This window comes from Piliocolobus tephrosceles, chromosome 4 (assembly GCF_002776525.5).
Source record: "Piliocolobus tephrosceles isolate RC106 chromosome 4, ASM277652v3, whole genome shotgun sequence".
NCBI lineage: Eukaryota > Metazoa > Chordata > Mammalia > Primates > Cercopithecidae > Piliocolobus > Piliocolobus tephrosceles.
Genome location: NC_045437.1, coordinates 162,538,398 through 162,552,375, shown reverse-complemented (window position 1 = coordinate 162,552,375; position 13,978 = coordinate 162,538,398). Strand labels below are relative to the sequence as shown.

Genomic DNA, 13,978 nt, shown 5'->3' with positions numbered 1-13,978 from the left:
CTCTGTCTTCCTTTTTTAGAGATAGAGTTTCGCTCCTTTTGCCCAGGCTGGAGTGCAGTGGCACAATCTTGGCTCATTGCAGCCTCTGCCTCCCGGGTTCAAGCAATTCTTCTGCCTCAGCCTCCCAAGTAGCTGGGATTATAGGCACCTGCCAGCATGCCTGGCTAATTTCTTGTATTTTTTAGTAGAGATGGGATTTCACTCTGTTGGCCAGGGGGTTTTGAACTCCTGACCTCAGATGATCCACCCACCTCGGCCTCCCAAAGTGCTGGCATGAGCTACCATGCCTGGCCTAAATGTCCTATCAACTTCTGATTTTGATTGCATCTCAGTGCCTTTATTAAACAAGATAGAATGAAAGGACAATCCATGTTTCCTAATTTAGAGAAATGCTGTGTTTCTTAGTTCTCTACAGCTTATTGGCATATTTGTGAGATATCTTCTCTCCTCATTGTCTATAACATCTGTGTTATTTTCTCAAACGGTTTTAACCAGCTTATGTGAATTTGCATGATCCTTGCCTCTTGATCAAACAATTCTTTTTGCTTTTGCAGATTACTCTAGAGCTCAGTTAATTTTCTAATTTTAATGAGGAAAATGGATTGGGACAAAGAGACCAAGTAATACACACACACACATATATACACACACATATTTTTTTAATGGACTGATATTTTTTCTTTCAAAAATGGTACCTGCGACTTCTCAATGCAGTTTGATATTTCTGTATACTGAACTTCCAAAGCAATGAGAAGGTGGCCAAATTCTGCTTTTTCTCTGTCACCTCCTCTTCACAGGGCAATGCATCAGGTACAAAGCAAGAAGAGAAACCAGAAGATTAGTGTCAATATTTTTACATTAAAAGAAAACTCACAACCTCTTTCTTGTTCTTGGAGTTTGATTCATGGCTTGGGGCAATTTCTAACTTTACAGACTAAACATTTCTAATTGGTAAATGGATGGTTTGAGTCTGAGATGACTCAGGAAATAAACTTTCCAATTTGGGGTAATTGTTTATGAGTAGATGGCATGTTACTGCTTACCAGCCTTCATGTCTTTGAGGAAAGAATGAAAGCTAAACACATTTCACACTTCATTGAAAGGAAATACTTCTCCTCACATAGATAAAGCAATGAGACAAGGAAATAATTGCCATGCTTATTTGTTACAACCAAATATATTAAAGATGTTTTTGATGGATCAGGAAAACACTAGCTGTATATTACATGGCTTCAGCTGTAAAACAGGGACAATGAAAACTACTACTTAGTTAAGTTGCTGTAAGGATTACATAGATGATTCACATAAATGGCTCAGTACTGTGTCTGGCATACAGTAATCGGTCAGGAAATGTTAGCTGTTATTGTTTATTATTTTTATCACCATCATTTTTTATTCATTCCTGTTAAATGAAATAGCTTCTTTATATAATGTTAAGCTTCAGATTTTACAGTTTCATGATGGTTAACATGTGAGAAATGTCAAGAATTTGAATTAATCTATTAGTTAATTTTGGCTATTTATGCTTTATCTGTTGGAATTATTTAGTGACCATTGAAATATCCTTTTTAAGATTTTACAGCTTCTTTAATGACTTACACAATATCTTTTAATTATACTACAAATTCATGATTTTGTTTTCCTTATTCCAAGTCAAACATTTTCTTTTAGCCTTTGTTGAGTCAGCAATAGGTAACTTGTCATAGTATACTTAAACAATCTTGATTTTGAAGAATTTAATATTTCCTCATGTGATCTGTCCTGAATTTGAATGATAAACTATTTCCTAAAGTTGTTTTCTTGCTGTTATTGTTGTTTTTTTTTAAGATAAATTTGTCTTTTCAAACCATAAAGTTATTATTCAATACATTTCGTTCCCAAATATTGAAAATTTCTTGGTGTGGAAAATGAGTATAACTTCTTAAAATGCCAGCCCCCACCCAGCAAATCACTGCTTTGCTCAAATAATCTGGCTTATTATTACTAGTTTCACTAGTTTACCAACAAGCAGGTTGGCGCTTATTTTGTTTGTAATTAAGAAATGGATCAGTGATTTCTAATTTTGTGTCCATTTTTATAATGATTAGATTACATAGTATGACAATTAAACTTCTCCTTCTTACTAAATTCCAGAGGCTGCAGGAGTGCATGTGATTCTCAGGTGCAAACCATTACAGGTGTTACACACCCGGGCCTGGCGCGGGTCCTAGCACATCGCATGTGTTCAGTAAATGCCTGTAGGTGGCTTCACTTGATGATATCAGAGGAACCTTCAACCTGACATATCTAAAGCTGAACTCAAAGCTTCCCCTCCCCAGAGGACGGTTTCTGTGAGTTCCATCTCAGTGAAGGGCTAACAATCCCCACAAGGAGCTAAACCAGAAGCTCCTCCTTTCCCTTAATCCATGTTCAATAGCCAAATCCTGTTGATTCCACATCCTAAAAATCTCCCAGAGCCACTCCACTTCTTACAACCCCATTGCTGCTGCCTTGATCTGTTCACAGTTGCGTCTCCCCTGGCCTCCCTCCAAGAGCCTCCCTGTGCAGCTAGAGTCATTCTTCTAATGCCACTCTGCATCATTTACTAGCTCCATGTTATCCTTGGATGAAGTTCCCTACTGCACAATGGCTTATGAAACCCATCACGACTCACCCTCTGTCTCTTTCTCCAGCTGTCCCCTTTCTCTTGCCATGAATTAACTTGAACTCCCTAAATGCACCTGGCCATCCCTTACCTGTGGATCCCTCTGCCTGGAACATTCACCCTCTTCTATCTCCTTTGCCAGCCTATTTTCCAAGCTTTTAAATATGTTACTTTACGGTTTTTAGGTTCATTTTCTCAAACATCGACCTGCCAACAGCCTTACATTTTTTTCTATGCATAGTCTAGTTTTTAGAAACCGCTGTGAGATGGTTGGTTTCGTTTCTTTTCAGCAGATGGAGAAATTGAAGCATTGTGTTTAAGAAACTTATGTTATGATTACTAAATTATAAACGTCTTAACAGGCAGGGATAGGGACTGGCTCTGTATTTTATATCCAGCCTTTGCATGGTGCCTAGGATGGAGCAGGCATTCAGTGCATTGAATGACTTATCGAATTAACCTCAGTTTGAGCCTGAGGTACCTCTCTCTTGATTCGATGGAGCTTCTGTTTCATCATTTATTTTCTAGGACAAATGAGGCCAGCTATCTCTGTGTGCCCTCCTCTTCCAGAAGGGAAATATGCCGGATGAGAGAATGTGGTGGCCTGTGTTGCTCTGAATTGTTCTGGTAGATTTCTTTAATATTGGCTGACATAAATGAGAAGTGCTTTTGTTCTTGTGGCAACTGATGATGATTTGCATATTTTAGTAATTTGCAAAATAGTAGCCACACTGCACAACATAAGAAACACCCCTCTCTCAGGGACCATGGAATTTGGTGACCTGGCTATTGAAATGCATGGCTTGTTATGCACATTTCAGCCCCAGTGACAACTGGTACCTGGTGGTTGCTGTACTGAAAAGAATTCTGTGTGAGTCATTTCAATGCATTTCTAATTTGGATTTTTTTTTCTTGTAGGTTGTTCTGCAGGAAAAAAATGGTTATTTCTTTGAACTCATGCCTGAGCTTTATTTGTTTATTATTATGGCACTGGATTGGGACAGCATCACCTCTGAATCTTGAAGACCCTAATGTGTGTAGCCACTGGGAAAGGTAATGGTTCTGAAAGGAGCCTGACAAAAAATTGCTGAGAAGTTCCCTTATATACTATAATTATCAGTCAGATGTATAAAATTAGAATTTGTGAAGAGATTGTGAAATTACTTTTATGTAAAAATCATTAGTCATAGCTAGCAAATTAGGTAGTGTTAGTCACCTTGGTCTTACAGCGTATATATTATGTGAAAAAAAATCTTGACATATCTAATTCTAATGCAGGTGCAATTGTAAGATTCAGGGAAAGCATTAATAGAGCAATTAAAAGATCTTCCTAAGGTTTTGTCTCTGATTTGAATTTGCATTAATTTTGGGGAGCTGGACTTGTGCATGGGAACCCATGAGTAAGAAGTGGAAAGCAGCATGAGATAATGTACTAAAGTATTGAAATATATGGGATTTAAAAGAATTTTGCTGTAGATGGCTTGAAAAGGGAGACCTGATTTTGGGGTAAACTGACAAGGCTGCATAGAGGTAGTGTCCCCTGAGATGCTCTTGAAGAACTGAGTAAGATGAGTGGGTTGCAATGGTTGGAAGGGGATCTCGGAAGGGGAGGCAGTTTGAAATCAGTGCCATGTGGACCACCGAGAACTGTGCACAACCAGAACAAAGTTAGAACTGTATTTCAGGAGGGTATGATTATATGAAGGCAGATGATGTAATGTCCAGATATGAGCAATTTGCAGCAGAAAGTACAAAAGAGTAGGTCATCCTCCAGGACCTTATAGTCCCTTTGGGAACACAAAAATAGTACAAACCCATCCAACGATATTGCAGTACAATCAAGTCCAGTCGGCTCTGCTCTAATGTGCTACTTGATTTTCCCAGAAATTATCTTTATCCAAAAAGTGTAAATGCAAGTGTTTTAAACAAAGAGAAGATGTTAAGTACTGGAGGGTAATATGTATTTTTAATAGCTGTAAGTACAATTATATCAAACTCTTGATCTTCAGCACCATGATTAGCAAACCACAGAGCACACATTCTAATCACCTTTGTCCCCCACTGTTAGGATGCACAAAGCCCAGAGCCTCTCAAGCACAGCAGTGGTATTATTCTGGGGACACGCTGGTTTCTCACTCAGCATTATTTTTGGTGAGGGCACAACCTCCATTGATAGTGTTACAAGCAGGGTAATTAAAACATAATTACCTGATTAGTCAATGGAGTTATATATTATTATGAAACTTTAAGCTGTAGAGAGAATATATGTATATAATAAAGTTCTATATATTTGTGGTATTAACTATATTATACAGAATTTAAGCAGAAGGACTTCCTATTAGTTCTCTTTATAAGATTTACAGCACTTCCATAAACCATTTCATCAAGAAAATACATAATAAATACTTATTAAAGTCATAAAAATGAATCAGTGGCTACATGAATGGGTACACGTCAAATTTAGTAAAGGAAGAGACCATTGGTGGTTGAACTTCTTGGAGGGATGATAGATTTGGGATGGGAGGAAAAGTCAAATTTGTGAGATGCTGTGAAACAAAAATCAACAGATCTTGATAATACATTGACTGAGGAAGTGAAGGAGGCAGAGAAGACTAGGATTTAGCACTTGCTGTGTGAAGTAATCCAGATGTCATTGCGCATATGGAAAAATAAAAGAGAGAGCTGATTTGAAAGGGAAGGTGTTAGTGTGGGTTTGCTGTGTTGGGTTTATAAAATCAATGTAAAATATGGGCCTGGAAGTATTTGGGAATATAGATTTGGGAATATCCAACATGATGAGATGGGAGATGTGAATAGATGAATTCATGTGAAATGTGAACAGATGAACTATCTGAGGGAAATACTATAAGAGAAAAAAAGGCTGGGTGTGTGGTGGCTCGCATCTGTAATCCCAGCACCTTGGGAGGCCAAGGCAGGTAGATCACTTGAGGCCAGGATTTCGAGACCAGCCTGGCCAACATGGCAAAGCCCCATCTCTACTAAAAATATAAAAAGCTGAGCGTGGTGGCGCATGCCTGTAATCCCAGCTACTAGGGAGGCTGAGGCACAAGAGTCACTTGAACTCAGGAGGTGGAGGCTGTAGTAAGCTGAGATCATGCCACTGCACTCCAGCCTGGGTGACAGAGCAAGACCTGTCCCCCCCATCCCCCACCAAAGAAAAGAGAGAGAGAGAAAACAATTTCAAGGCTTCAAATAATCCAGCACCCACTTATAAATACATATTTTGTCCTGCTTCCTTGGTCAGCAGTTGATCAGAGCTGCCAATGCATAATTGCATTGTTTGGCTCACCACTGATAATTCCCACTGTCTAAAACACTGCCTTGCATGTGGCATGTGTTCAATAAATAATTGTTGAATGAGTGAGTTCATCTTCTGATAGGAAATGAAATGACTAAAGATGTACATCAATGTGGGAGGGGCATGGAGAGTGAGAAAGACAGATAGACAAGGGGCACATTAATCTCTAAACCTAATAGAACCCAACAACTGTACAAGTGATTAGTGCAAACTCTAAAATGCTCACTAAAGGGGAGGGAAATTGAATGTGAACAAACAGGAAAATGATGAACAAATTTTCCAGTTTTTAAAAAATGTACTACCAGGAAGAAGGGTTGACAGCTGTAATCTTCTTTTTGATATATTTTCTGTTGTAAGACTAGATAGTGATTTCTAGAAGAAAGGTAAAAGAAAGTAGAATTGTTTTGGCAAGAATGGGCACTGGTGTAGAAGATAAATTAAAATGATCAAATAAAGGCACAGGTGACAGGTTTGTCTAGTATTTTCAAAAATGGAAATGGGCTTGAACTGAAATGGGGAGAGGAAGGTGAGTTCCAAGGGTGTAATTCTGGTGGTAGGGCTCATTTTAAGCTCTTCTTATGCTAAAAACCACCTGTACCCAATGGCTCAGAATCATGCAGTCACCTGGAGGTTACTTCTGAGTGTGGTTTGCAGAGCTGAGGCATGAACTTGTTAGAAATGCAGACTCTCAGGTCCCACCCCAGACCTACTAAATCGAAATCTGCATTTTAACAAGATCCCGGGGAGATTTCTCTGCATATTCAAGTTTGAGAAGCACTAAACAAAAATACTTCCATCAATGCGTTCTAGCTGCATCCCAATTGATACCTCAATATTTTGAAATAGAGATGTGCCTTGTTTTAATGCAGCAATTGTGATTCTAAGAAATTGTACATAAAATGAAATGAGAGAAAATGAAATCATTTAAATACTCAAGGGGTGTTTATGATTAAAGGAACTCTGTACAGCATCTTTTTGGAAAATGAATTACTCTAGAAATCATCTATTCCTTCTCCTAACCTTCTTTCTGTATTCTGTAAATTTGAGCTTTTCCATTCAGTGGGGTTTCTTCTAAAGAAGGCACAAGTGAAGAGAAACCACACTTTGCCCAAACCTTCAGTTACTAACACAGAAGGGAGAGTAATTGAATCAGCAGTCCTGAAGCAAGTAGAGATAAGAAATGAAGATTATTACCATATCTGATTAAAGTAACAAGATAATTTAGGCAGGTAAAATGTAATTAACCACTTTGGAATGCGCCCAAGTGATAATGGCTTCCTCCCCTTATTCTCCATCTCCTCCCCCACTCCCTTGTTCTTTGACCTTAAATTAAATCTTACTGGGGTTTTCCCCAGATAACACTTAATAGATTAAAATCATGGCGATGATATGTTTTCCGTATGTATGAGAAGATTAAACAAACAAACAGGAAATAAAGAGTTTTGCTTCTGAAGGCTGAAAGTTGTGCAGAATTGGGATCAGATTTTTAAAATTCCAATTTCCCACTCTTTGTCTGTTTTAGAAGCTTTAAATGTTGTATAGTGATGTTTGAGAGAGGATGGGGCGGGACAGTGTCTGAGGGTCTCGGTGTTACTGCTGACTCTATATGGAAGCTCAGTGTTGCTCCTTGTCAATTAAAGTGGAATTGGACCAGATGATAGAGGAGGTACCCTCATACTCTGTGACTTCAGGAGCAGCTGCTGGTGAATATGGCAGTATGGAGTGTTAGCAGAGAAGCTAATTAAGTTCCAGCAGCAGCCTAAGCACTGGCCAAAGCGGCGGTGATAAAGACCAGAGGAGGCAGGCCCATTCTTGCAGACACTTGCTTTCATGATTCAAACACATCGCTTCCAGAAAATGGACCCCTTGAAGAGTGACAACTTAATTGCCTAATGATTGGTGGGTATTGAGCAAATTAGGTGTAGTCACTTAAAAGTATTTGTCAGTCATAATTTGAAGACTGTACTAACATGGAAAAATGCTTATGATATACTCAAATTAAAAAAAGAATGTTTTAGATATATGTGCATGGCGTGATTATTACAATGTAAGAATTTAGAAATACCTTCAACCAAAAACTAAAACCTCCTGGAAACTGTAAAGAAGCACAACAACATGCTATTGGTGATTATGTGAGAGCTGTGGAATTCTCTCTCCTGCTCTCTTTTTTAAAAATGTGTTTTCCATTTTCCATAGTGTGATTACAATACCTTTACAAATGAAAAAAAAAAAAAAAAAAGGAAAGAAGTGTATAGAAGGAAAAATAGTGTGTAAGAAACAACAGAAAAGAAATTCATGTTGAAAAGGCTTAGTACCTTTCTCCTATAAGCTTAAGTGGAAGCTTCAGTTTCTGAGCGATGATAATTAGGCAGGTAATTATCATCGGTCAGAAAGTAGCTTCCACTTAAGTTTATACAGTAATTTAACTATAGTTAAATTAGTTGAACTGTAGTTTAACATAGTTAAATTAGTTGAACTATAGTTTAATATAGTTCAAAATAATTTATAAGTAGTCAGTTCTGTATTGGATTTGAGTGTCAAAATAATTTTAATGAGTAGAGCCAAGATTGAGGAGAAATACTCAAAACATAATGAATTTTATACTCCTATTTCCCCCAAGCTATATATATATATTTCTCCATGGAAAGCTATATCGTATTACATTCAGCATTTATATATTGCCCTCTCATTAGGCTGAGAGCTCTTTGAGGGCAGGAATTGCTCAATAAATGTTTGTTGAATTGGAACCCTAAATACTTTGATTGTTCTTTTAATAAAAGAGCTATTGGTGAGCAGCAAGTGACAAGAAGAGGAAATTCATGTACTCCAACATTCCCTGTCATTTAAAAACTCTTTTTGGTTCCTAGAAATCAGTGAAAACATTTTACATGTTGGTTTATGGAATTGGTTCTTCCCTCCACATCAAATAGAACTGGCCAGGATGCATTTATTGATAACTTTTGCACTCCGAGGCACACAGACTTGAATATCATAACATGGCCTTTGAAATTTTCTAGAAACTCTGTATCAGCTCTAGTTCCAACAAATGAATTTAGTTCAGCTAAATTAGTACTGTAGAGACTGGTTGAATAAGTGTTTTCTCCCAACTGGCATTAATTTAGAGTGGTTTCTTTTTTGTTTTTACAGCACATGTGGGAAGTTGCTCTATTTTGCTCATAGGTGATGTAGGACTGTACCTGTATACCAGTTGTATACACAGAGGATATTCATTCACTTTATTCTCCACTAGAAATGGAACAGAGATATAATGCTGTAGGCCTTAAGATTCAGCTGTTTACAAGCAGCTGGATAGAAAGTGTCAACTTTAAACAATGAGAGTTAGAAAATAGGATTAAGTATTGAGTTTATTGAGCACAAAATTTGAGGACAGCCATACAGAAAACAGCCCATTCAAAGGAATGGGCTCAGTTTTCCCAAGTGGGGAAGTTAAAGTTTCACCTATATAGGCAGAAACAAAGAAGTTTAATAAGGTTCGACATTTTCCATAGAAAGCCAGTACCTATGTTACAGTGATTTGATTGATTACAGTTTGCTACATTTCAAGGAAGATTGCTTTAACATTTCGTGAGGAAGGGTAATGATCTGAGGGGGTCTATCTCTGATGCCATTTGGTTATTTCTAATCATTTATAGGAAAAAGAAGTTGCAGCTGCCTGCTGCATGACTCAGGCCACATAGTTATATTCCTCTCAAGGCTCAAAATAATTTAAAGTTCCAACAGCTTTAAATTTGAATTATTTAATTTCACAGGAGGAAGAAATATTGGTAAGGAAGTCTTAGAACCTCAGGACACTGCTAGGGGTCTGAAGAAAATACTGATGGCTTAATGTGATATGTCATTCCAAGAATATTAATATTTTAGCAGGGGCCTCTTGCTTTACCCAAAAGGAGTTACATCATAGCATGCAGGCATTTGCACACCACACTGTATCCTCATCTGAACTTATTTTCGCAGGTAGCAATGGGTAACATCTGTTGGAGGGAGAAAGAAACAGTCATCGAAAGTATATGTTAGAAATTCAGGATACTAAATAAGAGGGAATCTTCAAAACCTTCTCTGACTCCTTTTATTTTAAAACGTGATCATGAGGACCCAGGGAAGTGAGGTTATCCGCTGAACATCTCCCAGTTTCTCAGTGTCAGTACAGAATTATAACCCTGCCTGCTTCTAGTCCAGTGCTCTTTTCAATAGAGCCTGTTTTATTTGACCAACATTTATGGAGGGTCACTAAATTTACCTAGAAATAAATTGCAATATCACAAAGAATGAAATATACAAAACTATGAATAGTACGATTACTTCATGGCTGTCCTATTGAAGCCTGATATATAATGACTACCAGAGACCAGCTGCAGAAAGAAAACCCATTGTTTGTGAGGCTAGCACCACACAGCTTTTCAAATTAGAAGGTTCTGTCTAACCTGAATTCTTCATGCTGACATTTTAACTTCCTTCCTTCCTATTAGTGAACTTGGGCTGTTGATTTGCAGCAAGTGAATCGGTGATTGTGGCCCATTTTGTTTGTTTGTGTGAATTAAAGATTTTAGTGAAAATCTTTAAGAGAATAAATTGTTTGGAGAAGATTATCCACATTTTCTTATAGGCAGATGCTAAGCTCTTTAGCATGGAATAGACTGTTTAAAATGAAGAAGTCTGAAGTTGAACAGTGAGAATTCTTCATATTTCATGGATGTTTTCCACCCACGTTCTTAGGCCCATAGTCTTGTATGTTTTCACTCTAACGGGAACCTGTTAGTGAAAATGTATTGGAAAACAGACTATTGAAGTAGTAGCATGCTGTTGGTGTGATTGTTTTAGGCTAATTGTCTCAGCCATATGTTTAGAACCAGGTTTAAAGACTACTTTATAGTATTTATTCAGTTGTTATGTACTGTATAGTCTTCCATTGCCTGAAAGCAAATTATTCTGAGTTCCGACTAGAGAAAAATATGTTCTTTCTGATATTTTAAGAATCAGTAGCAAAATATACTGTATTACTTTACTTGAATTGTTTCTTTGCTGAGTAACATTATTTGCATGCAGACTTAAAATGAAAACCTTCTGTGAATGATCTTTGTTATCCTTTGAGCCCTGGGATAAAAGGAGGGAATTCAAGGCAGAAAAATAGAGTGGTGTTTTTAAATTTGGGAATATTAGGGTTTATAGTGAATAGTAAAATAGAATTTTCTTTAAAATTTACAGCAGGAATCCTTGTCTTTTAAATATATTGTTAAAATTGATCCTTTTGGGGTTCTAGTTTAAATAAAAACCCATAAAAACATGGAAATTCTCTGTTAAAAGTCACTATGGAGTTGCAAATGGAGATAATTTAGCTTACAAACTTTTAAATACATAGTATATTATTAATTTAAAAAAGAGAAATACTGATTTCTTATTTTTCCATTTCTTTTCAGCTACTCAGTGACTGTGCAAGAGTCATACCCACATCCCTTTGATCAAATTTACTACACGAGCTGCACTGACATTCTAAACTGGTTTAAATGCACGCGGCACAGGTAATAGAAGCTCAGACATGTTTATGAGTTTGGCTAACTGGGAATAGATTCTAATACAGAATTACTAATGACAGCAGAAAGTGCATCCATTAATTCAGTGAATAGGTATTGAGGGCTTGCTACTGTCTTATCTTTGTGCCAAATTACAGGGGATATAGAAAAGCAGAAAGGTAGCCCATGCCCTAAAGGAGCTTACAGCCTAACTGAAGAGAAAGTGTCTGCTGTTTACCATGATTTGTTAACAAGAATTCATCTAGCCTCCGTGTTGCACACAACTGGGGGAGACACTGTTACCTATGGACAGCAGCAGATGTCAAGAAATTCATATCTTAGCATATGTTTCCGATTAAACATCTGACTCAATTTAGGCTAACTTAAATTTGACCCTTAAGTAAAACAAGACGTATTTTTTTTTCTGTAAATGTGAACACAGAAACAAAACTAAAATATAATTAAATATTAATGTTAATATATTAAGGGAACTTGGATGCCCTAATTTTATTAGTAGTATACTAACATTTATAGTGTATGAGTTATGCGTTGAGTGCAGCATCTGCTGATTTGTACTGCACTAAATGATGTTATGCTCAATGTCATTTCTTCACACAAGCTGGCCTTGGCCACTCTGTGTAAATTAGCATTTCCCGCCTGTCACCTTCTATTCCCTGACTGAGGCTTCATTTTTCTTCACAGCATGTAATCATTACCTGCCGTTACATGATCTAATCATTTGTTTAATGCATGTCCTTACTTTAACAAATTCAGCCAGATCTGTCTTCCCCAGTAAAATGTAAGTTCCTTGAGAGCAAGGGATTTGTATTGTTTTGCTCTCTGCTCATTCCCAATGTCTAGAACAGTGCCCAGGATATAGTAAGTGCTCAGTAAACACATGCTATGTAAGTGAATCCGTGAATAAATGGCGCTTTAGTTAAATGGAGAGGTCTTTTTTCTCTTAGCCTTCTATATTATAGTGGGATGAGACTGCCCTAAGGTTTTTAAGGGAATTCTCTGAATTCTTCCTTTAAAACATACATAAGTGAATGATGGTTAGGTGGGTATCATATATGAATTAATCAATACTTTTCAACATATTTTAGGATAAGTGAAAGAGGGAAATCATGAACCTACTGACCCCTTCAAATAAAGGATAGATTAGCTTCAATCGGGCATCTTAATATCTTCTTAGCAAATTGATGAGTTAGTATTATATTGGTCTAGACATGTATTCCATATTTCTTAATAACTAGTTTGAAAGACTTTGCTTTTCAGATCTTTATTATGTTTAATAGCTAATTTTTCCCTCTCTATAGAGTCAGTTATCGGACAGCCTATCGACATGGGGAGAAGACTATGTATAGGCGCAAGTCTCAATGTTGTCCTGGATTTTATGAAAGCGGGGAAATGTGTGTCCGTAAGTAAGACTTTCACCCCTTTGAGATTCGCTTGTTTTTCCCAGTGCTGGTTTGGTTCTGTTAATGGCAGCTGAGACGGAGGCCTGGGGAGGTGGGTGTCTTGGAACATTCCTTTTTTCTCTGGTTGCTACTTTTCCTTGGCTTGTGTAATGAAGGAAGCATTAACTCTGTCCTCCTGTCCTATCCAAAGTCTCCAAATGAATATTACTTAAGGAGAAAACAGCTGTTACAGAAAGCTAATTCAAGGCCGGAGGTGGTGATATAAATTATAATTCTTCAATGAATGTCTCATTGGAAATTGGTCAGGACTCACTGGACTTGGGTCACAGAAGAGAACAGAGAACTAACTTTCCTGCAGCTGACCCAAGTCAACTTCCGAAAGGCCAGCATATTCTTTTCTGGTGCATAGAATGATGAGCCTTATTAAATGTAGAGGAGTTTTCATATTAAAAAATGACAGTGAGTCTGTGTCACAAAATAGAACTTCTTTTCATTGTCATTTTCCCTCTTCTGTCTTTTCATTGTCATTTTCCCTCTTCTCTTCCCTCCCCACTTCACCAATTCATTCTGAGATGTCTTGAGAGAAGTTTGGTATCTTATGACACACTTCAGAGAATCCTAGAATATGAGATGCATGGTAAGATGCAGTTTGCAATTGAGATTTCCTACTATTGTGTATAGGTCACTTAGAAGAGAGATCATTAAAGACTATTTTATTCAAGTATTCTGGCTCAACACATGGCTAGAGGGACAACTCTGCTTTCTGAGTTGAGATGCTGATGTTGAGTAGCATAGAGACAAGGTTCTGCTGTAATTTGGAGGCACCAGGAATGACTGGATAGATCTCAGCTTAAGAATCTGGAGAGCCTAGTGATATCACTGGTTCTACCATCACTTGGCTGGGTGGCCTCAGATAAACCATTTATACCTCTTTGAGTTTCCTTTGCTGTCTCAGAGATAGTGCTTAGGATAGTACATGTCTCACCTTCCTTCCAACCCCTGGATTCTATTCTGTATGCAGACAGGGGCAGCTCTTTAGCTTGGATTCAGAGTCAGGGCTATATTT

The 13,978-nt window shown here is 37.5% G+C and overlaps 1 protein-coding gene across 3 annotated transcripts in view; it reads left to right on the top strand.

The window, feature by feature from the left end:
* MEGF10 (multiple EGF like domains 10) overlaps positions 1 to 13,978 on the top strand; it is a 171,847-nt gene that overhangs the window by 38,557 nt on the left and 119,312 nt on the right. For 2 of the 3 annotated variants that reach the window (XM_023196968.2, XM_023196958.2), the window contains 3 exons: positions 3,563 to 3,697; positions 11,399 to 11,500; positions 12,811 to 12,911. In XM_023196968.2, the coding sequence (XP_023052736.1) occupies positions 3,582 to 3,697; positions 11,399 to 11,500; positions 12,811 to 12,911 (319 nt within the window). In that variant the 5' untranslated portion in view covers positions 3,563 to 3,581. Of the gene's footprint in view, positions 1 to 3,562; positions 3,698 to 11,398; positions 11,501 to 12,810; positions 12,912 to 13,978 lie in introns of those variants that run through there. The other variant, XM_023196976.1, reaches the window with a different exon arrangement.